Source organism: Sciurus carolinensis, chromosome 15 (genome assembly GCF_902686445.1).
Source record: "Sciurus carolinensis chromosome 15, mSciCar1.2, whole genome shotgun sequence".
In the NCBI taxonomy this organism is placed as follows: Eukaryota; Metazoa; Chordata; class Mammalia; order Rodentia; family Sciuridae; genus Sciurus; species Sciurus carolinensis.
This window is the reverse complement of record NC_062227.1, coordinates 67,925,305-67,947,094: the sequence shown is the minus strand read 5'-3', so window position 1 is coordinate 67,947,094 and position 21,790 is coordinate 67,925,305. Positions and strand designations below refer to the sequence as shown.

The following is a 21,790-nucleotide window of genomic DNA, read 5'->3' as shown; positions in this document are numbered from 1 at the left end:
CTATCTAAAAATACCTGAAACATAAAACAGTGTACACCTTAGTATTCTGAATTGTACCCAAAAGATGCTATCATTAGACATACTGTATTAAAAACAGAGACAAGAGGTTACTTTAATATTTATAAACACAGCCATCATCCAAAGAACAGAAATAATCAAGTAATTTCCCTTTAAGTTTACAATTTAAGGTATTGTTTCTTAATAGCAGACTTTCATTGAAATATAGTGTTATCATATATGCTTCTGTATGAGACATGAATAAGAAAATATAGTAGAATACTTTAAGGAAGTAAAGGAGTACTTTAAGGATTACCTCTGATCCTAAACGACTATCTGCTGACATTCGACAAAAAGAAAGTAGTGCTTGGTGGAAAGCAGGGGACAATTTCCTAGAAGAAAACATTGGAAGAAAAGGAGAATACCAAAGAATTATCACTGACATTTAAGGTAAAAGTAGTGCATAACTCCCATTTCTGTATTATTTCTCATTTATAAATGTTAACCAGATTTCTCAGTCACCAGTTACTTAAAGAACATTTCACTGGAGAAATATATAGGAGAAAAAGACAAACCATGAATGAATGGTCCTTAAGTTACTGAATCAAGTCTGAAATGAAATGGTACAGTGGCTGATGATTACAGAAAATATTTGCAAAATCTAAAATGAGAACTTTCCTCACCTCCAATTCTCCATGGTCCCAAAAAGATTATTGAAGGTAAAGTAGATACAAAGGTTGATCTAGTATATTACTAAGAGGAATTGAAGTTGTACTAATATAAATAATGATAATAATGACGAACTTTCATGTTAGAGACCCACCCACATAAAAGAGACAAAATTTAACGATAAACTGAAGTTCATAATACATTTTAAAGAAATAAGTCTTTTGGTAATAGAAAATATTAAGCTATTTATATATAATAAAGGTTAAACCCATTTATAGTTCCAACACAATACTGATCTGTACTGTAGCGTACTCATAAAATTATGATTAAGTTATACAAGAATAGGCTAACCCCAAAACTTACATAATAATGCTTATTTAATACATATCGCAAAATGGCACCCAGTAATCTCTATGACTGTAGAGTTCGAATGGTGTGCCAATGTTTGAGTCTTTTATGATCCTCCCATATGTTATCAACGGGAGAGCCTATAATCCATCCACTTGCTCAAGCCAAAAAACACATGAGTTTTGATTTTTCCCTTTTTTTAACCTCAAATCCAATCAATCGCTAAACTTCCAATTATCCTGCTAATCTATCCAAATCTATTCATGTTCATTCCCAAAGTTCTAACAGTTCTCACTCATTTCTTACTTGGATTCTTCCAATTTATACACCTTACATTAGTCTCCTCTCTTCCAGTCTTGCTTTACCCTGAAGGATGCTTTCAAAAAATTAGATACCATTACATCCAAACTCTCTTAAATCAGTTAACATGGGTTTATATGACTCAGTCTTTGCTTAATTCTTTAATTTCAATTCCTTTCATTCCTTTCATTTATATTCATTGCCCAAATCTTACCAAATCCTTATTTTCCACAAAGCATACAGCTCTCTTTGCACCCACTGATCTTTCTTAGTGGAACACTCATTACTTCTCCTATTACTCCTTGGTCTTTCAGTCCCAGATTAGATGACACTTTAATGACACATGAAACCTCTCCTGCTTTAACTAGGTTACAAGACTTGATTTTGTGTTTTCAAAGCAAAAATTATACTTTAGTGTAATTGCTTGATTGTCTCTCTTATACTATAAATTTGTGACTGAAGGAATTCCTGTATGTCTTGCTTACCACTATAATCCTTTTAACACTGTGTGGAACACAGTAAAAACTAGAAGAAAATTAGTTGAACAAATTTAACAATCATCTATCTCCAATGGATGGTTCTGGAGGGGGAAAAAAAGGAAAAATACAGAAGTTCTTCTAAAAACTAAAGAACTTTGCAAATGAGTTATTACTCAGTATTATAGATTTTTTGATATCTTTTGCATATTCGAACTTGGAATAAATACATTTTTGAAGACTGTACCACATCTATTTCGTTTTTTAACTCCCATAATACCTAAAGAAAAAAATATATCTAATAGATTTAAAAAAAATCCAATACTTCCCACTAATAAAGAGGAATTGTGAACCTAAAGCACATTAAATTAGTAATGCTTTGCTATTGCAGCCTAGTAGTGGGTATAATATTTCTCTATATAATAGGAGGAAGGGGAATAAGCTTGTGGCTAAAAATACACCACAGTTTATTTAAATGAGTCAGTATACATAAAGCACTAGGAACTGAATTATATATCCAATGTATAAAGAGAGCCTAGTAAATATTCCTATCTTAAAAGTATTTTTTAAAATTATAACCTAAAAAATTTCAAAATTATATTTTTCCTTATCAACTAGAAAATATGATCATGAAGGACAGGGACCATGTTTTTTTTCATTTCTTTGAGTTCAAGCACTGTATCCCCCCAAAAATTAAATTAAAAAATTAAGAGAATATGATATAATATCAGGAATAGAAGTAGACATAGGAAAAATGACTGGGAACAAAGATTATTGCCTTTTTCTACATGAGCAACTGAGCAGCACTAAAACCTTCAGAGTTCAATACTGACTGAACAAGAGAAAAGGTAAAATGCACTGGGTAAGTGTATATAGCATAGTAACACACATGTTATTTATGCACTTCAGAACCTAGTCCCTTTATTATTTATTTCTCCTTGATGTGATTTAATTTATTAATTACATTATGAAATGAACTTTGCTATATGCCATGTTGTCAAATGTAAAGAAATTCATACATCTGATTTGCAAATAAGAATAAGTACAAATAAGAATTGAAGTTCTTCCAGTTTGACAAGGTACTAAATAAAATAAAAGGTACAGTTCCAAAATAAAGATTAGATCCATTTATAGTTCTAATTATACATACTAACCTGTTGGGTTTATCAAAATGAACTGTGGTTTTACTTGCTGGAGAAGAAGATGGTGTTCCTTCTCTTTCTATCCTAGGGAAAGAATCTGAGGGATTCTCTTTAGGAATAATGGAATCAGTTTTATCTGTTACTGAAAGACAGATATCCTCATTTTTTCCCTTGTCTGAACTATTTACAACTTGACTCTGTCCACTGTCTTCAGAGTCTTTGTGGGGAGATGGATCTAAGGAAGGTTGAACAGAGTCAAAAACTGCTGGGTTGGCAAAGTGTTCATTTTTGAGGAAGTCCATTTCACTGTAGAACAAAAGAGAAATTACCAGAGAACAACTTTATTCTTGAAAACTTTGGCAACAGAATGAACCTTATAATGGGTTTAAAACTTTAAAAATGTAATAGTAAAATATGTAATAGTAATAGCAAATGTAATAGTAATAGCAAATGGTTTGGCAAATAATAATCTTTTGCCCTACAATATTCACAGAAGCGTCATATATATAAAGGTGCAGCTATAAATTCAACAATGAACTATAAAAATGGTCTTATAAACTTTGCTTTTGATGGGCACTCACTTTTCCTTTCTTCACTTGCAAAGTAGAGCCCTACAATATTCACAGAAGCGTCATATATATAAAGGTGCAGCTATAAATTCAACAATGAACTATAAAAATGGTCTTATAAACTTTGCTTTTGATGGGCACTCACTTTTCCTTTCTTCACTTGCAAAGTAGAGTTCATTAGGATTATTATACGATTATTACAGTATTATTATAAGAATGAAATGAAATAATGGGAAAAATGCACAACACTAATATGGAAGAGTTGTTATCAACAATACTGACACAACTCAGGGGAGATCAAAATACCTAATTTCTTAGTTCAAAGACATAATTAATTATAATACCACTACGGTGATTCAAGAATGTTTTTTTTTGGTGGGGGAAGAATTTTTATTATTTTAAATACATGAAGCCAATATAATTCTTTCAGGATTACTAAAACATTAAAAATTGTGCTTTACTACTGAGAAGTTGTTTCATATATTTACATAACCTACCACTGTCTTTACAAAGTTTAAAGAGCATTTTCAGAAATAATGACTAAGTACTAACCTTTCAAGTCTTCTCATTTGTTCCATCAATGACCATTTCTCACTATTTAATAAACTAATTTTATCTTCTAGTTTCTGTATTAGCAAAGAGTTCTAAAATCAAAATAGGAGAAAAAGAAACTCAAAATCTCATCAGATTCTTTTACATAGTTTAAATACTTTTTATGAACTTGACTATGAGTTTGTATTTCTTACCTCTACAGGTTGAAGAGTTTCAAGGGATGGAGGCAGACTGCCCAAAACTGGTGTAAGAGCCTCTAATTCATCTTCTTCTACACCACTGGCCACATCTACGAGATCTTTCCCAGTCACTTGATGATTTCCAAAATCTCGGTAAAGTTGTAGTAAGTCTGGAGGTTTGGGAATGTTTAATCCTACATCATCCCATAATTCAAAATCCTAAAAGATAAAAAATAATAACACAAAAAAATCTTAAAGGTAATTTTATTTTGCATTTTTAAGATTCATATTAATATTGCTAACATCTGAAGAACCAAACATAACCATAAGTTTGTTATGACACCAAAGTATGTTCCAGTGATAATTAATACTTAAACTCATTTTACATCTTCTCCTGTCCAATATTATTCTTGTAATCTTCCTGACATTCTAGGTAAGTAGGTTTGTCTTAAATTTATCAAAAATGTAAACTCTAATAGCTCATAAAGCATGCTCAAATAATAGCATGAAGTCATTCAACATTTTTAGATTAAGATAGTTATAGTTCATAAATTGTATTTACTGTTTAAAAGTTACAAGTAAACTCAGCATTGTTTTCTTCCTTCATTATTCCAATCTATACATAATTAGTATAATCTCTAAGTGGGTAAACAGCCAATTTAATCTGCTTGTCTTTTTGTTGTAGCTCTTTGAGTCAAATTATATCATTAAACAATGCTTCTGGCAATTTTAAAAATGCAAATAGCTGTTTTTTGAATTGTTGCATTTGGAAATACTCTTTTATCCAATCTAATATGACTTTATTAAAACTAAAAAAGGCATAGCATCTCAAGTTCTATGGGTAAAGATTTTTATAAGAACTTTAAGAAGTTCTTGAGTAATCAACCGCATGCAATACTTTCTTACAAATACATCTCTCCCTAATATATCAGAAAAAGCTTATTTGAATAATAAGACAGTTATTATTATTAAGGATTGAATTTGAGGTGAATATGCATATTTAGAGTAGGAGCTTTGGAAAAAACCAAACCTGCATATGAAATTGCAGGTTTTTTTAAACTGGATTAATTTCTTATTATTGAGGTTAGAGCATTCTTACAAATTCTTTATTAGATATACTACTTGTAAATATTTTTATATAAAAAATATTTTTACATACTCTGTGGCTTGTCTTTTTGTTCACTTAAGAGTGACTTTCAAAGAGCAGAAGCTATTAATTTTTATAACAGCATATCTGATGGAAGAACAAACAAGTTTTTGGTGTCAGATCTAAGAAATCTGTCTACCTTTCAAAATTGCAATGATTTTCTCCCTGTTTCCCTCTTGTAGCCTTGTAGCTTTTCAGGATCTGTAAAGTCTATGATTCATTTTGAGCTCATTTTTTGTATATGTTATTGAATATGGTTTGGTTTTCATCTTGGAGAACATATGGATATCAAATTGTTTTAGGATCATTTGTTTAAAAAAACAAAATACTATTCTTTCTGCATGGAATTTACTTTGCATTTTGTGGAACAGCGAAGAAACATCCATATGTGAGTCTATCTCTAGACTCCATTCTGCTTCATTTACTTGTTTAACAATATGACACTGTCTTGACTACACAATTTTTTAAGACTTGACATCAGGTAGTTTAAGTTCTATAACTCTGTCCTTTATTAAAGTTGTTTTGGCTATACTAGTTTCTTGCCTTTTCCAAATGAATGAATGATGCCAGGACATGCAGGTTAGAATTGTATTACAAATCCAAATCCAATCAAACACTGACAACATTGAGCATGATGTAACTATCAATGAGAACAATATACCTCTTCATTTAAGTATTCTTTAATTTCTCTCAATATATTTGTTTATAGTGCCTAGGCCTTCATCAGAAATTTAAATCTACCATCTTGCTATTTGTTTTATAGTCCTATCTATTCTTTGTTTTTCTTTTCCTCTTTCTACATTCCTTTTAGTCTCTTACTCTTCCCCATGTAGTCAAAATTTTTGTTGTTCTTTGGTTAGTCATCCAATACAAACACAAATCACTTAAGCTATAACCATAACATAGTATTTATGTTAGTAGAATACTAGTTTAATGTCTTTTACATAGTATATGTTCAGTAAAGCTACCATTTAATAAATAGATATTTACAGCCTTCATATAAGATGGTGGGCCCATAAGGTTAAATCACTTAACAATGTTTTAACCATTTTGGTTTGTGTAAAATTACGCTATAATGTTTGTACAATGATGGCATCGCCTAATGCTGTATGTAGTTCCCAGAAAGTATTTCTTCTATTAAGCAATGCATGACTGTATTATATTAAAGTTTGGCTAAGTATTTTGCAATAATTGAGAGGCTACTGAAATGCTATCTCCCTTAATGAGATTCAAAAAGATCCATGTAAGATTTTATGAACCAACAAAATAAATTTATTTTAAAATGATGGTCTCCTGGGGTTGGAGGTATGGTTGGAGGTAAGGTCTGTGCCTAGTATGTACAAGGCCCTGGGTTCAATCTCTAGGTACAACAAAAAATAAAGTATCATGAAAAAAATAAAAACAAAAATGATGGTCTCCTTATTTCTACATAATGAACACTATGGAATTTAGATTTCTAAGGTATATAATTCAAACAGATCCATTAGCACTAAGTAGCCAAAATTTCCAGAGCTAAGAGACAACACTAAATTATCCATCATTTCTTTACTTAAAAGATTTTATCAAGAAAATAACAATGAACTTCTATAATTGGTCCCCATTCAGAAGTACAATTCTATTTTCACTCTCATTCAAAACAGCATCTTAATTATTGTGTTATCTAACTCTTAATTGTCATAGAGTTACTGAAGTTTCTATAGTTAAACTGAATTTCTTTTTTTCCAATATTTTTAGTTGTAGATGGACACAATACCTTCATTTTATTTATTTTATGTGGTGCTGAGGCTCAAACCCAGTGCCTCACACATGCTAGGCAAGTGCTCTACCACTGAGCTACCACCCCAGCCCTAAACTGAATTTCTAAGTGTAAATAAAACTATATTACTGAGTAAACATTTTAAAGTAAAAACAAAAGGCACACTTTATGAATACATGCAAATATGGATGGATTATAAATTACTAGGAAGTTGTAAAAAAAGCTATCTAGGAAGAACAAAAAGTCTTTATGTAGAAAGTTGTAAGAAAAGAAAAAAATCTGTAAACCAACAGAATACAAGACTGGAAAGATTAGGAGCTGTTGTTTTTGCTAACCAGTAGAATGGTACTAGAATTTTACTACAGGTGTAACTTAAAACAGACCAACAAACAAAACACAGATAAAAGAAAAAGTAAACTAAGTTAAAAGGAAATAAGTCACTTTAAAAAACTGACTTTACCTGATCATCATTTTCATCTGAAAAAGTTATTGATGTAAGTTTGTAGTTATTCTTCAATAAAAATTCATTGACTAAGAAGTTTAGAGCTCTCTTTTCAAGAGGTTTGATTGGCTCCTGGAAACAAAATAAAAGACAGATGTAAAACCATAAGTTTTCTTCTTTCAATACTTGTACTACCATTTTATGTGGAAGATACTTTTAGATCTGTCATTCACCCACCTGAATTTCAGGACTTGATTTGTAATTTTTTCGTTCCTGTAAAGGAACCTCATGTTCTGGTGGAAAAAAATATAAATAACGTTTTACTATTTTACATTTTAAAATATCCCAGCTACTTCTACGTTGTCAAAGTAGAAAAAGTCTCAAAAAAGTTTTATGTACACCACCTGCAGCCTTTGTCAGGTTGGCTCGGAGGGCCTGAATGGTCTCCTTGGCTTTCCGTAGTTCAAACTCCAGGACTGGACAGGGATTTGGAATAAACACACACAGGCATCCAACCAAGAAAAGGGAAACAAAAATAAAAAAATAAAAAGCAAAGATGGGTATGAAAAAAAATACAATTTGTATTGAAAACAGAAAGCATGCAATCTTTATGAAACTTGTGAACGCATGCAGCAGAGTTGATTTGAAAGCAAACTGGTGAATGTTTTCCATAGCTTTTGGAGATCTCAGGGTACTACTGTCAAATGTTCTAGCTGTCTGACAAGGAATAGCTCTATTTAAAAATAAAAATCTATGGCATACTTTCATTTAGTTAAATAAAAATATGAGCAATTTGGGTACTTCTGCTTCACTCAGTCTAGGAGAGAAAATGTAATGACAAAAAAATTTTTTGAGTGATGTCATTTTAGGAGAAAAGGTGAAAATTAGATGAAGTCCAAGCAAATATCCATTAAAAATTTTTTTAAGAAGTTATTTTTAAATGCACTGTCTAGAACAATGCTATAAATCAATATATAGAAACATTAGTGAATAGATCTTTTCATTAAGATGTTCAAGGAATATGTTCAAATATTTAACAAATGTCGGGATGCCTACAAATTTTTCTATAAACAAGGATATGTCTTCTAAGAACAAGCATAGATATGTTAAGCACATATCCTAAAAAAAGTCCTAAAGATTTTATTTTAGTTTTCATTTAAAGTAAAAAAACAGAAATGGTTTTTCCTTTTAATTTCTAGTGAAGATAATTCTAAAACAAATGACCACATACACTTCAATCATTTCTAAAATGACTGTATATAGTTATAAGGATACTAAGTAATATTCAATAGAATTTCAAAGATTCCGTTTACTCTTCAAATGTGTTCATGTTACCAAAGATTAATGAAACTCAAATATTTCCTATCATCATAAAGTCTGATTATACAATAAACATGAATACTAGGAAAACTTTTGAATAAACTCTTTAAAATGTTTCATCATGAAGATTTAACTACATGTGCCTTAAATAAAAAAGTTTCTTAAAATTGATGAATATTGTGTTGAAGAAAAAGCAAGTTTAGACTTGAAAAAAGGATACTTCTATTAAGTAAAGTTCTGAGAAAATTAAGTGATCTTTGACACAAATGCATATTAAAACCATAGTGGTTACTAGTCCTGCATATAACTAGGAAGTTTAAGCTTTTATCTTAAAATGCAATTTTTTCTTATTGATCAATAAATAGAAAAAAAGATGTCACATCAGATAATATCAGAGAAAATAAAGGCATAAAATATATGGAAAAATCAGGATTCACTCAGTTTGCATATGTTTAATAAAAACTTAAGATGTTGTTCAATCACATCTAGTAAGTACATGACAGCCAATTATTTTGATGCACAGAATTTAACTGCAGCAACAGGGAAGCAAAACTAAAAATCAGATGACACTGTATGTTATTATGTTTTTCGGTAGTCAGCAATGCTGATCTGCAAAGATTTCTGTGCAACAAAGTGAAAACATTTTCTCTAAATCAAATTTCTGAAACTAAGCGCATGTGTTACAGTGAGATTGTATACATTACAGAATAGGTTTATATAGCATATCGGTTTACCTTTCTCTTTAAATTTCAAAATTCTAAGTAACTGATTTTGATTTAAAAATGCCTAACTATACCTTAAAAGTATACACATTATGCTTTCAATATCACTTAAAATTTACTAAGATATAGTACAGAACAATTGCAGATCAGAAATGCCCTACACCAGAATGATAGAAATGTGGAAAAAGAAGGGGGAGGGGGGCTGGTTAAAACACAAACTGGGAAAAACTCAAAATTAGACTGGTGAAAGTTTAGGTGACCAAGAGCAAAACATTGAATGATTAAGGCACAGAAAGCCAGAAAAACCCATGTCAGACGGCAAGAATTTATATTTTTAGCACATCTCTCTCTGTATATATATGTGTATATACATATTGCCAAACGTCATCAGAAATCACCAATACTTTGAAAAGACAGTGCCTATCAATTCACTCTGCTGCATGTTTCTTAGTATACAATATTGATCTTAAAACACAAAGGTATATATTTGAAGCTATAGCACATCTATATAAGGGGTATACTCAAGCAGTTGCAGTTATATGAGAATTTCTTAAGAAAGGCTCTTTACACCACTGCTATATTTATACATGTATAAATTTGTCTTTTCTTTATTAAATCATAGGATTAAAGCTCAAAATAACTGCAAATACGCAGGTATATATTAATATTTCATACTACAATTTTGCCAAAATAATTAATGATCAAGTCTGGAAAGTAAGTCTAAATTAGTTGAAATATTTCCCAACTTGCATTGTAATATGAGGATATCAGAGGTACTTGAGTCCTTAAAGTTGCTTTTCATGACTTAGGAGAAATACAACTATGTGAAAACATCAAAGGTGAAGTGTTGAAGATCAAAACAAATAATACTCCTTTGTGACCTCAACTCAATTTATCACTAATATTATCTTAAAATAATCACTAGAGTTAGTTCTTTTTGGCGAGAAACTCAAAATATTATTGTGGAAGATCTTTTCCATAACACTGGTCTAAGTATTTTTTCATTCCCATTCCAGCTCACTGCTGAAGAGTTCAAATTAATAGGTTTTCGTCAGGACTTTGCCTTCTCATAGTACATGTTGTACAATTGTTTTCTTCCAGGTTGGATTATCTGGATTTTTTTTCCCCCTTAACATAAGGTGATTAGAAATAATACTTCTGAATCTTTAATACTCAAGCATACTAACAATAGTTCTATGAAAAGAAAAAATCTCCCCAATTTTCTTAATACATTAGAAAAAAAAATACATTTCTCTCTTATTTATTTTTTTTGTTGGGGGGGCTACTGGGGATTGAACCCAGGGGCACTTAACCACTGGGTTACATCCCCAGCCCTTTTTTATATTTTATTTAGAGACTCAGGTCTCACTGAGTAGCTGAGGGCCTCACTAAATTGCTGAGGCTGGCTTTGAACTCACGATCCTCCTGACTCAGCTTCCAGAGACGTCGGGATTACATGCATGTGTCACCATGCCTCGCCTCCATTTCTAAAATAATACAAAAATCCTAAGATCCTACTGAGTTTACAAAATTCTCATGCCTGTCATGGACTTAGGAAACATGTAGTACCATCAGTTATGACTTAGAGAGTAATAGGTAAAGGAATCAAAGCATGATGTAATCTTTATAATTTGTAGACATCCCTTTTTCTATATCTATCTTATTGGGAAAAAGACATCCTCTTTTCTGTAGCTTTTAAAGAAAAAAAATTCTTCCCATTGTTGTTCTTTCTGCTTACATTCCTTTTCCTCTGTCACTCATTTCCAAGTTTGTGTTTCTCAGGGGTCATCCTTGGCCCTTTTCTTATTCTACCTAGCCACTGAGATGATACTGCTGTGGTTTTAACCATCACAATTAATTTGATGACTCAGAAATCTTTAAATTCTCTTCCTAGGATATAACCTTACCTACTCCTCTCCTGGAAATACCCACTTGAAAGTCTCCTAAGTTTTGAATTTGATCGTAACTAATGAATTTCATCATCTTTTGAAATCTGACTTTCCACCTGCTGTCTGTCTCCTTTAATGGCACCACTATCTACCCAGCTGGCCAAACATGAAGCCTAGAGATTACTTCCCCTTACCCTCCCATCAATCAACTGTCCACACCATATTGATTTTAACCCTTTAATCACTCTCTAAATATACATTAATCTGTCCCCACAACTGTTATAGTTAAGATCTTTATGACTTGCCATATACGGTACTAGAATAACCCATAAACACATCAAAGGTCCTGAAAACTCCTGTAGGAAATCATGAATTTCTAAACGTATCTGTAAAATTCTTTTTTTCTTCTGTTTTTGTTCTCCTATGAAACTAACACTGTCATGAAATACATTTTAGGAAATGGTAAAGAAAATAGAAACTGAAATCCACAAAAATGTCATGACTATACAATAAGTTTTAGTTTAAATATAACCACCCACAACAATGATGTATTTTTTTCTGAGTCTATCTTAATTAATTTCATGGTAACAAATCAAGATAAATTCATTTTGAAAATGCTACCTATCTTCTTTCAGCCTTGTTGAAGCACCTTTCCCATTTTAAATGATATAAAATAAGATTTACATAAGATTTTAAAATAAGAAAATCAAACATATTACTCATAGGAAGGAAATGATATATGTGCAACAGGGTGCCTTTTTCCCCCTAATACTGAAACAGCTAGATATGAATGCTGTTAGAGGGCTACCAATGAATCCTCTTTGAATTTGGTCCTAGCAGGAGAAAGGGGCACGTTAACTATAGGCACAAATCTGAATGCCATTTTAGAATGCCTGCTAGAACATGTAAACATAATAAAGGCTTCAAATATTTGTGTTGACAACAGGTCCTAGGATAATACTTAGATTATGGAGTAAACTCATTCCACAAATATTTACTGAGTGGACATTCCAATGCTACATGTGATAAATCTGAAACATGCAAATTAGAAAGCACAGTTTGTTTTTGTTTTGTTGTGTGTGTGTGTGTGTGTGTGTTTTGTTGTTGTTGTTTGATGGTATTGGGAATTGAACCTAGGGGTGCCATACCACTGAACTACATGCCCAGTCTTTTATGTGTCTTTTTTTTGAGAGGGTCTTGCTGAATGGCCCAGCTTGACTTTAAACTTGTAATTCTCATACTTTGGCCTCCCAAGTAGCTGGGAATACATATGTGCACCATCATACCTGGCTAGAAAGTATAGTTTTTGCTTAATTTATATATATATATGTATATATATATATATATATATATTTTTTTTTTTTTTTTAGTTGTAGATGGATCCAATACCTTTATTTTATTTATTCATTTTTATGTGGTGCTGAGGATCGAACGCAGTGCCTCACACAAGTTAGACAAGTGCTGTAACACAGAGCCACAACCCCAGGCCCCAAACTCTAGCATAGTTTTTATTTCCCTAGATCCTTAAAGAGTTAAAGGTACAACAAACTAGAGAAGTTACATAGTAACAGGTAGAGACATGAGAGCAAAGTCAGGGGCTCTGATGCTAAGTGAAAAAAAATTTTTTTTTTTTAATTTGCTCTTTTTAGTTATACATGGCTGGTAGAATATATTTTGACATATCATACATACATGGAGTATAACTTCTCATTCTTGTGATTGTACAAGATGTGGATTTACACTGGTCTTGTATTCATATATGAACACTGGAAAGTTATGTCTGATTTACTCTACTGTTTTTCCCATTCCCATCTCCTGTTCTTTCTCCCATTCCCATTACCCTCTGTCCAATCTGGTGAAACTCCACTCTCCCTCCCCGCACTGTGAGTCAGCATCCACATTATCAGAAAGAACATTTGGTCTTTGGTTTTGGGGGATTGGCTAATTTCACTTAGCATGATAGCCTCTAGTTCTAACCACTTACTGGCAAATGCCATAATTTCAATCTTCTTTATGGCTAAGTAATATTCCATTGTTATATGTACCACACTTCTTTATCCATTCATCTATTGAAGGGTACCTAGGTTGGTTCCACAGCTTAGTTATTGTGAATTGAGTTAATATGAACATTGATGTGGCTACATCTCTATAGTGTACTGATTTTCAGTTCTTTGAGTATATACTGAGGAGTGGGATAGCTGGGTCAAATGGTGGTTACATTCCAAGTTTTCTGAGGAATCGCCACACTTCTTTCCAGAGTGGATGCACCAATATGAAGTCCCACCACCAATGTATGAGTGTATCTTTTTCCCCACATCCTCGCCAACACTAAATGAAATCTTATGAACTTAAACAGGAATAAGGTGGTTCTAAAATCAATCAGATCCTTGATGCTGTTTCCAAAGCACTGACACAGACATGTTTCAGAAAATACTCCTCTAGGGCAGAAAACTTGATCCATTTTATATTTCTATACCAGGGGTCTAACACTGTGATGAACACAGCAGGTGTTCAAAGTACAAAAAACAATTTGAACAATGGTAATTCCAATATTTAGAACATGAATCTCTCTTGATACTTTTAAGAAAACTTAAGCCTTTTACTTAAAAATCAATTAAATTAAGCTCATTTTGATTTGATGTCTTCACTACTTATATCACTTTTATGTGAAAGTGTATACTTCCATATTTGTCAAGGTTTAGATATTAGGTATCCCCCAAAAGTTCATGTGTAAGACAATGCAAGGTTTAAAGGAGGAATGATTGGGTTAACAGAGTCTTAACCCAACCTGAGAATTAATCTAGTCAGTTAATCCCTGACTAGATTAACTGAGCAGTAACTGAAGAAGGGTAGAGTGTAGCTGCAGGAGGTAGGTCCCTGGGGGTGTGCCTTTGGGGTATGTATTTTGTATTTAGAGAGTTCAGTCTCTGTTTCCTGATCAAGTGAGCTGCTTCCCTCTGCCCAACTCTTCCACCATGATGTTCTGCCTCACCTTGAGCCCTGAGGAATGGAGCTAGCTGTCTATGGACTGAGACCTATGAAATTGTGAGCTCCTAAAGAAACGTTTCCTCCTCTAATTGTTTTTGTCAGGTCTTTTAGTCACAGCAGGGAAAAAGCTGATTAAAACAATGTTCATGTGAAAATAGAGAAATGGAAACTACCTAAAAGCCTTTTTAAAATTTTATTTCTTTGAAAAGAGAATGACTATGTTGAAAGAATCTTATGTTAAGAAATATATATTCTGCTGTCCATATGAATGTACAGATGTGTCAGGATTATAGTCTAACACTAAAGGACATATTATGGGCTCTATAGTAAAAATCCTACTTATAAATTTCTCAACCTTGGTAAGCCTCTGTTTTCTAATTTATAAAATAAAGATTTTATGATCTAATTTGTAGGACTTTAAAACAAATGTAGTATCTATTTCATAAACATCAACAGTTAAAGATTGGAAAAGATGCTACATTTGCCTGGGAGGTCAATGGGTTCAATTCCTGTATTATCTATAACCTCCTCTTACATGAGACTGGTATAGAAATGTAATAAATTATTCTTCTTGGATGTTTCTTCATTCTTAGAGAGGTGAACCTACAATTCAATGACAGATGATAGGACAAGTATTTTTCTGAATTAATGGTCTTTTGATAAGCTTTTAAATTACTACCAATGGTTGACAGACTCAAAATCTGTTGGAAAGTGGGAACTGTGATTAATTAAAACTGTTATGGTAACACACTTTATTCAATTAAAGGCTATGGTACAAGATCACTAAAAGATTAAAAGCTATTCTCTTAGGATAATTTATGTTCTTTCTTTTACTAAGGAAGATAAAAGCATTTATTTTAAAATGAGCACAATGTAGTAATTAACAATTATCTCTCCAAACTTAGGGATATATTTTTTAGATAAAAATGTAAGGTCAGAACTTACATTTTGTAAGGTCACATATTTAATATATTTCACTGCTGGTTGTGTAAGTCTATAGGGCATCCAGATCCACTACTTCTTGTTCACTATTTGGATGGCTGGGCATAGGGGAAGGACAAAGAGAGGGTGGGGTGGTTACTGGAGAATGAAACTGATCAAACTGGGTTTTCACTTATGTGGGAATATGCCACAATGAAAGGCATTATTGTGTATAATTGAGATGCAACAATTTTAAAAAAAGGAAAAAATATTAAGTAGCTACCATACGACCATCATCTTTAACAATACATATCCAAACAGGTACATTTGGCAACCTTTATAAAGCACAAGTTGTCATGTATCAGTTTATTTCAAGTACACACTAAGATTCTCAAAGATCAAGAGTGCATTCTTAACACTGAACATAGTTTCCGCAACCTGGTACAAAATTAGTGTTGTATCTTATCAAAATATGTGCAGTTTTACATATATTAGGTTATCACAATAATGAGATGTATCTATTAACCATCAAAACTGTATTTACTGAGTTTTACACCAAATTAAATTTTGATAAAGTGGGAACATAATGAAGACTGAATTTCATAAAAAAGAAAGATACCTGAAAAACATAAACAAAAAACAAACAAAAATTTTGCACAAGAGGTTCACCCCATACCCTCCCCCCATGGTATTAGGAATTAAATAAACCCAGGGGTGCTTTATCATTAAGCTACATCCCCAGCCCTTTTTTAGTTTTTGAGATAAGTTGGTCTTAAACACGTAATCCTCCTGCCTCAGTCTCCAGAGTAGCTTGGATTATAGTTGTGTGCCACTACACTTGGCTAAATGAGATTATTAACTCTTAGTCAGAGTTCTAATAAAAAGTTAGACAGGGAATGAAAATGTATATACACAGTGAAATTCAGTCAGAGAAACTTCAAATTTTCTTTTCTACCTACATTGCTGTGAATTAATAGTCCCAAGGAATTTGTGATTATAAATTTCATCTAAACATTTTGCTTTTACATCAATAATGCTTTTCTTCCTTAATTAGTAGTATTAGCATACCTAACTAGTGAGAATAATGATGAACCACTTTTATTAGTCTCAATCTAAAAGGTAAGTTTTCAAATCTAAGTTGTAGAAAAGAACATGTTTATGTGGTCATATTATTTTCTAATATGTAACAATATGCACAGTAAAACAATATACAAAATGTGATATATTTAGTCTCAAAATCAACTAAAACCCCATATATTTAACATATTACTTACATCTAACACCTAATATCTAATTACATGCAATACTACTACTTTACAAATGGTACAATAGACTAAATTAATCTCAAAATTATTCAAGTAATTTCCATTTGATTTGCTAATTTTTAGATATTACCGATGTGGTTTGCTGTTTTGCTATGACTGCTAATAAGGGATGCTTATCACAAAACTGTGATTTGATATAGGGAAGTCACTTAAACTCTTCTAGAGACTTCCCCATTAAATTGATAATGCCATTGTTTATACTTCTGAATCTTGTCTCATCTTTCATTGAAAAACCATCATGTTTTTTTCTAACTCTTATAACAATGTCTGAGTCATTAAAACGTTTGGTATCTATTCTTGAGCAAGGAATGAAAAATCATATATTTGAATGTAATTATTTTTTATTCCTCTTTTTTTTTTTGCAGTACTGGGGATTGAACCCAGGGCCTTGTGCTTGCAAGGCAAGCATTCTACCAACTGAGCTACATCCTCAGCCAATTGAATGTAATTTTTAATTAGGTCAAACCTAACCCTTTATTGCCAGGAGAGAGAATGTGGTATAAGTTAATTGTGGGCTCTTGTTGCTAGGCTATCTGGCTTTGAATCCCAGCTCTCTTCTTATATAAACCTCTGAGTGCCTCAGTTTTCTGGGGAGGGGATGATGATAATTTTATTATTCAGTGAATTAATAAACATTTAGAGTATCCAGAATGGAGCTAGTGCCTTAAGAATTAGTACTCATTTTCATTCATAGTGACAATTTCAGGAAATACTATCTTTAGTCAGTTTTAACAAATGTGTTCCAGTACATCAAAGAAAAATTCAAGAGCTGGACAAGAGAGGAATCCACATTATGGGCATTTTCTGACTCGTATTTCCCTCACAGGTTCTATCTATCCCACATGGCATACCTCCTATTTCAGGAATACCTATGTTCCAAGTGATACCTGTCTGCTTTTCCCATCTCTCTCACTGACAAAGTCTTATGAAAACTACAATGCCTGCAACACAACCTAGAATGCCTCCAATGGCAAGGGAGCCCCAGCCTCGATACCAGAAAGTACCAGATATTTACACTTAAGGAGCGAGGGCCTCTATTGGCAAATTCAGGATGGACCCCCAGCAGATTCTCATTGGGCTCATCTGGTGTAGGGAGATTCAAGGTACAAATTGGTCCTCTGAAGTACCTGCAAATATAGTGGTGACACTTGAAGGCAGGGCTCGTAGAGAGAGGGGTGAGCTATGGGAAGGCAAGTAGTTTGACTGAGCAACCAGCAGGGTCCTCTAGGACCCTGCTGTACCAATCATTAATCTTTATTTTCTGGATCACAGGAAAGTCAGAAGTTTCTGGAGACAGGCTATGATGGATAGGGAGCACCCAGGGAATTCAAGATAATTTTTTACTCATCAATAAGATTGGAACTATTGCAATCAATTTTGAACAATCAATAGAGTTGCAATGATACATATACCTCAATTCATGAGCCTTGGTTTGGAGAATCAAATGAATGAGGCAAACGTTCAACTAACTTTGTACTACACAGTAGCTGACATAAGTCCGTTTAACACCATTTTTATAACTACTTGGTTCTAAGTTCCTGGCTACAAGCAAAAATTCAGGAAATTGCAGGTATATATATCCAGAAACTCTTAGCACCCTGGTTAGGGTATTCCAAACTTACAATAAATTACTAATTAGTAACAATAAATTACTAACACATTTTTATATAACCATGCACATTACATTAACATACCATGTTGTAGAAGAAAGATAATTCTTCAAATCATTTCATTGTATCTGCAAAGTCAAAGAATTCAATCTGTCTTTACAATCTTACCTGCCACTCTTTCATCTGTTTCCCTGTTACCGTCATCTGAATATCTTGCAAAGTCTAAAGAATCAAGAGTACTGATGCTTCCAGCTCGATCTGTAATAAAGAGAAAAATAAAAGCATTAAATAACTGGTATCTTATTTAATTGCCAAAATAAGTAATTGGAATTCAAATATCAATAAGTATTTCCAGTTAATAAAACCATGGATCTATGCTCTAGGAATTCTATTAAAAAAAAAAAAAAAAAAAAGGTAAAAATGCCAAACCAATTGAACTGCTTCAAAATAACCAAGTTTCCCTGCCCAAGTCCCTGGCCAAGCCTGAATAATGTACACATACTGCGAAGTACACTGCAAAGCAGCCTAGCTAAAAAAAACAATAGGACAAATTTGAGTGTCCATCAGAGAGAGAGGGAGATTTTGCAGTTAGTCTAAACAAGATAATTGCCTACAAAAAACAAACAATAGAGCTAGGCGGCGAGGCACTGTAGGCTGGTGGGCTAGTGGGATGGCAGATGAGGAAGAAGACCCGACCTTTGAGGAGGAAAATGAAGAAATTGGAGGAGGTGCAGAAGGTGGGCAGGGTAAAAGAAAGAGACTTTTTTCTAAAGAATTACGATGTATGATGTATGGGTTTGGGGATGACCAGAACCCTTACACTGAGTCAGTGGATATTCTTGAAGACCTTGTCATAGAGTTCATCACTGAAATGACTCACAAGGCAATGTCAATTGGAAGACAAGGTCGAGTACAAGTTGAAGATATCGTCTTCTTGATTCGAAAGGACCCAAGGAAGTTTGCTAGGGTTAAAGACTTGCTTACTATGAATGAAGAGTTGAAACGAGCTAGAAAAGCATTTGATGAAGCAAACTATGGATCTTGATACTTTTTGTACTTTATGAAATTTTGTTATCTTCTGTGGAAATCATATAAAATAATTGTGTATTTTCTACAGTAATGTTCTAATACCTAGGCATGTGAATGAAAGATGGGAGAAACAAAGTTTTCAGTCTTTATTTTCATGTCTTTGCTTTTAGATCGATACTTGAGCCTTCAATTGCCTGCCTTTACACAACTATACTTGAATTACTTACTGGGTTTTAATGACTACACATACGTTAAAGTATCTTGAAAATTATGCAGTTCCTTCTGACTTTTGACTATCTAAAGGATGAAGCAGTATTTATGTATTAGGTATATTTGTGCCATTATAAGCTATACTATAGCTATTTAATATGTGAAATCTAAATGTCATTTCGACTGTGCCAGCTGAGACATATGCCTTACATATTCTGGAGTTTTTAGACAACTGTGGTCTGAGAGGTTAGTAAAGATAGTGAACTGGTTTGTGTTTCTTTTAAGGAGATGATATTTGAAACTACAAGTTTTTCTAAGAATGTTTATGTGTCTTAAAAGATAATTCGTTTTAATATTCTTTTCTAAAGAGTGATTTTTTTATTTTATTTTTTTAGAAACTTAAAGTTTCATGTTGATACTTCCATGTTGAAAGGCCTTTTTGATTTAAAACCTTTTGGGACTTATATTACTTTTTAAGTTTTAAAACTCATTTTTCACGATCATCTATTTTCAGTAGCAGGAATGACAATGTTCAATGAGTTAATGGCAGGATAAGCATTTGGGGTAGCGTTATTAACATATTTGTAAGTACTCATGGAAATGTGTAGTTGACTAAAACCATATGTAACTACAGGAAACACTGTTGTAGTTCAGAATATACAGGTTTTGTGTGTAGTTTGCTTATTGCATTAAATTATTTACCTTAGCTTAAAATAAGGATTAAAATTGCATTTAAAGAGATCACTGAATGTTACTGTTTGTGAAACTGAACTTTTTGATTCCACTTATAAACTGTATCTATAAATCAGTACCTGGGAAAATTTTACTTTCTTAACCTATTGATATAAGGAATAAAGTATGATAAATTAAATAAAAAAAAAAAAAAAAAAAAAAAAAAAAAAAAACAAACAATACTCTGAACAGACAAAACAGAATCTAGATTTCACAACCTAATATATACATTTACCATCATACTGTCCAAAATCCTCAATATGCAAGAACTGATAAAATGTGATCTAGTGTCAAGAGAAAAACATCACCAACCAGGACCAATTCCAAGAAAAACCAAATGCTGAAATTAGTAGACAAAAACTTTAAAACAGTTATATAAATAAGTCTATGCTCAGTGAATTAAGGGATATATGTAAACAATGAGTGAAAGGAGATGGAAAGCTTAGAAAATAAAGAATATAAAAAAATACAAATAGAAATTCTAGAACTGGAGAATCCAAGATGGTAGACTAGAGGGAGGCTGTGTTCCTTGTCGCTCCATAACTTGGGTTTCAAACAGAGGACATCCATTTCTCAGTGAGGCAGGCTTTGCTGCTAATCAATCCCCTGTTGTTTCCCCCATTTGTCCACTACAATCACTGCAGTCTGCCAGCATATTAACTACTTTTTGAGTGCAGACTGCTCACTGACTGTTGCCCATCATTTGCCACTTGCCTGCCTCTTGCCTGCCCATCTCTCGCCTTTCACCTACCCATCACCCACTGTCTGTGGTCCACCTGCTGATCTACCACGGGTACCCTGCAGATCAACCACAGATCACCAGTGGGTTGCCAGTTGTTTGCTGTTGCCTGGAAGTCAACTGTCACAGTACCTATGGATGTGGTTACACATGGCTGCCACCATTTTAAGTCCACAGCCAGACAGACCAAGCCTGGGGGAAACTGCAATACCCAGATCTGCACTGCTAGAGGGGAAGAAACGTGAATAACATGAAAAAAACAAGGGAAGAAAATGATCCAAACAAAGAGATTCTAATATTAATAGAATCCAGTGACAGCATGGTAGAAAAAATGTCAGAAAAGGAGTTCAGAATATACATAATTAAAATGATTCATGAAGCAAAGGATGAGATAAGAGAGCAAATGCAGGCAATAAATGATCACTCAATAAGCAGTTGAAAAAGCAACTGCAGGAAGCAAAGGATCATTTCAACAAAGAGATAGAGATTCTAAACACAAAAAACCAAATGGAAATCCTTGAAATGAAGGAAACAATAAATCAAATAAGAAACTCAATAGAAAGCATCACCAACAGACTAGATCACTTGGAAGACAGAACGGAATGAAATGGAAAATTAAATACAAAGAGGCTTACAGAACACCAAATCACAACAGATCCACACCAAGGCACATTATAATGAAAATGCCTAACATTCAAAATAAAGATAGGATTTTGAAGGCTGTGAGA

At 32.8% G+C, this 21,790-nt stretch overlaps 2 protein-coding genes across 10 annotated transcripts in view; one reads left to right on the top strand and one right to left on the bottom strand.

Annotated features, from left to right (window-relative positions):
* The window catches only part of Relch (RAB11 binding and LisH domain, coiled-coil and HEAT repeat containing), a 102,655-nt gene that overhangs the window by 62,845 nt on the left and 18,020 nt on the right, over window positions 1-21,790 (bottom strand). For 7 of the 9 annotated variants that reach the window (XR_007105168.1, XM_047526303.1, XM_047526304.1 and 4 more), the window contains exons 2-9: window positions 18,521-18,610; window positions 7,982-8,053; window positions 7,815-7,870; window positions 7,596-7,709; window positions 4,248-4,451; window positions 4,054-4,145; window positions 2,945-3,238; window positions 314-389 (exon numbers count right to left, since the gene is read on the bottom strand). Coding sequence is in view for 8 of the 9 variants with exons in the window: in XM_047526303.1 (XP_047382259.1) it covers window positions 314-389; window positions 2,945-3,238; window positions 4,054-4,145; window positions 4,248-4,451; window positions 7,596-7,709; window positions 7,815-7,870; window positions 7,982-8,053; window positions 18,521-18,610 (998 nt within the window). In the remaining variant the exon portion in view is untranslated. The remainder of the gene's footprint in view (window positions 1-313; window positions 390-2,944; window positions 3,239-4,053; window positions 4,146-4,247; window positions 4,452-7,595; window positions 7,710-7,814; window positions 7,871-7,981; window positions 8,054-18,520; window positions 18,611-21,790) is intronic. The other 2 variants (XM_047526309.1, XM_047526310.1) reach the window with 1 other exon arrangement.
* LOC124965433 (transcription initiation factor TFIID subunit 13) lies at window positions 18,988-20,460 on the top strand. The gene has a single exon (XM_047526313.1). The coding sequence runs from the start codon at window positions 19,023-19,025 to the stop codon at window positions 19,395-19,397; it is 375 nt and encodes a 124-aa protein (XP_047382269.1). The 5' UTR covers window positions 18,988-19,022; the 3' UTR covers window positions 19,398-20,460.

What these genes read in the sequence shown, in the direction of transcription:
- LOC124965433 (XM_047526313.1), top strand. Translation starts at nt 19,023, where the DNA reads ATGGCAGATGAGGAAGAAGACCCGACCTTTGAGGAGGAAAATGAAGAA.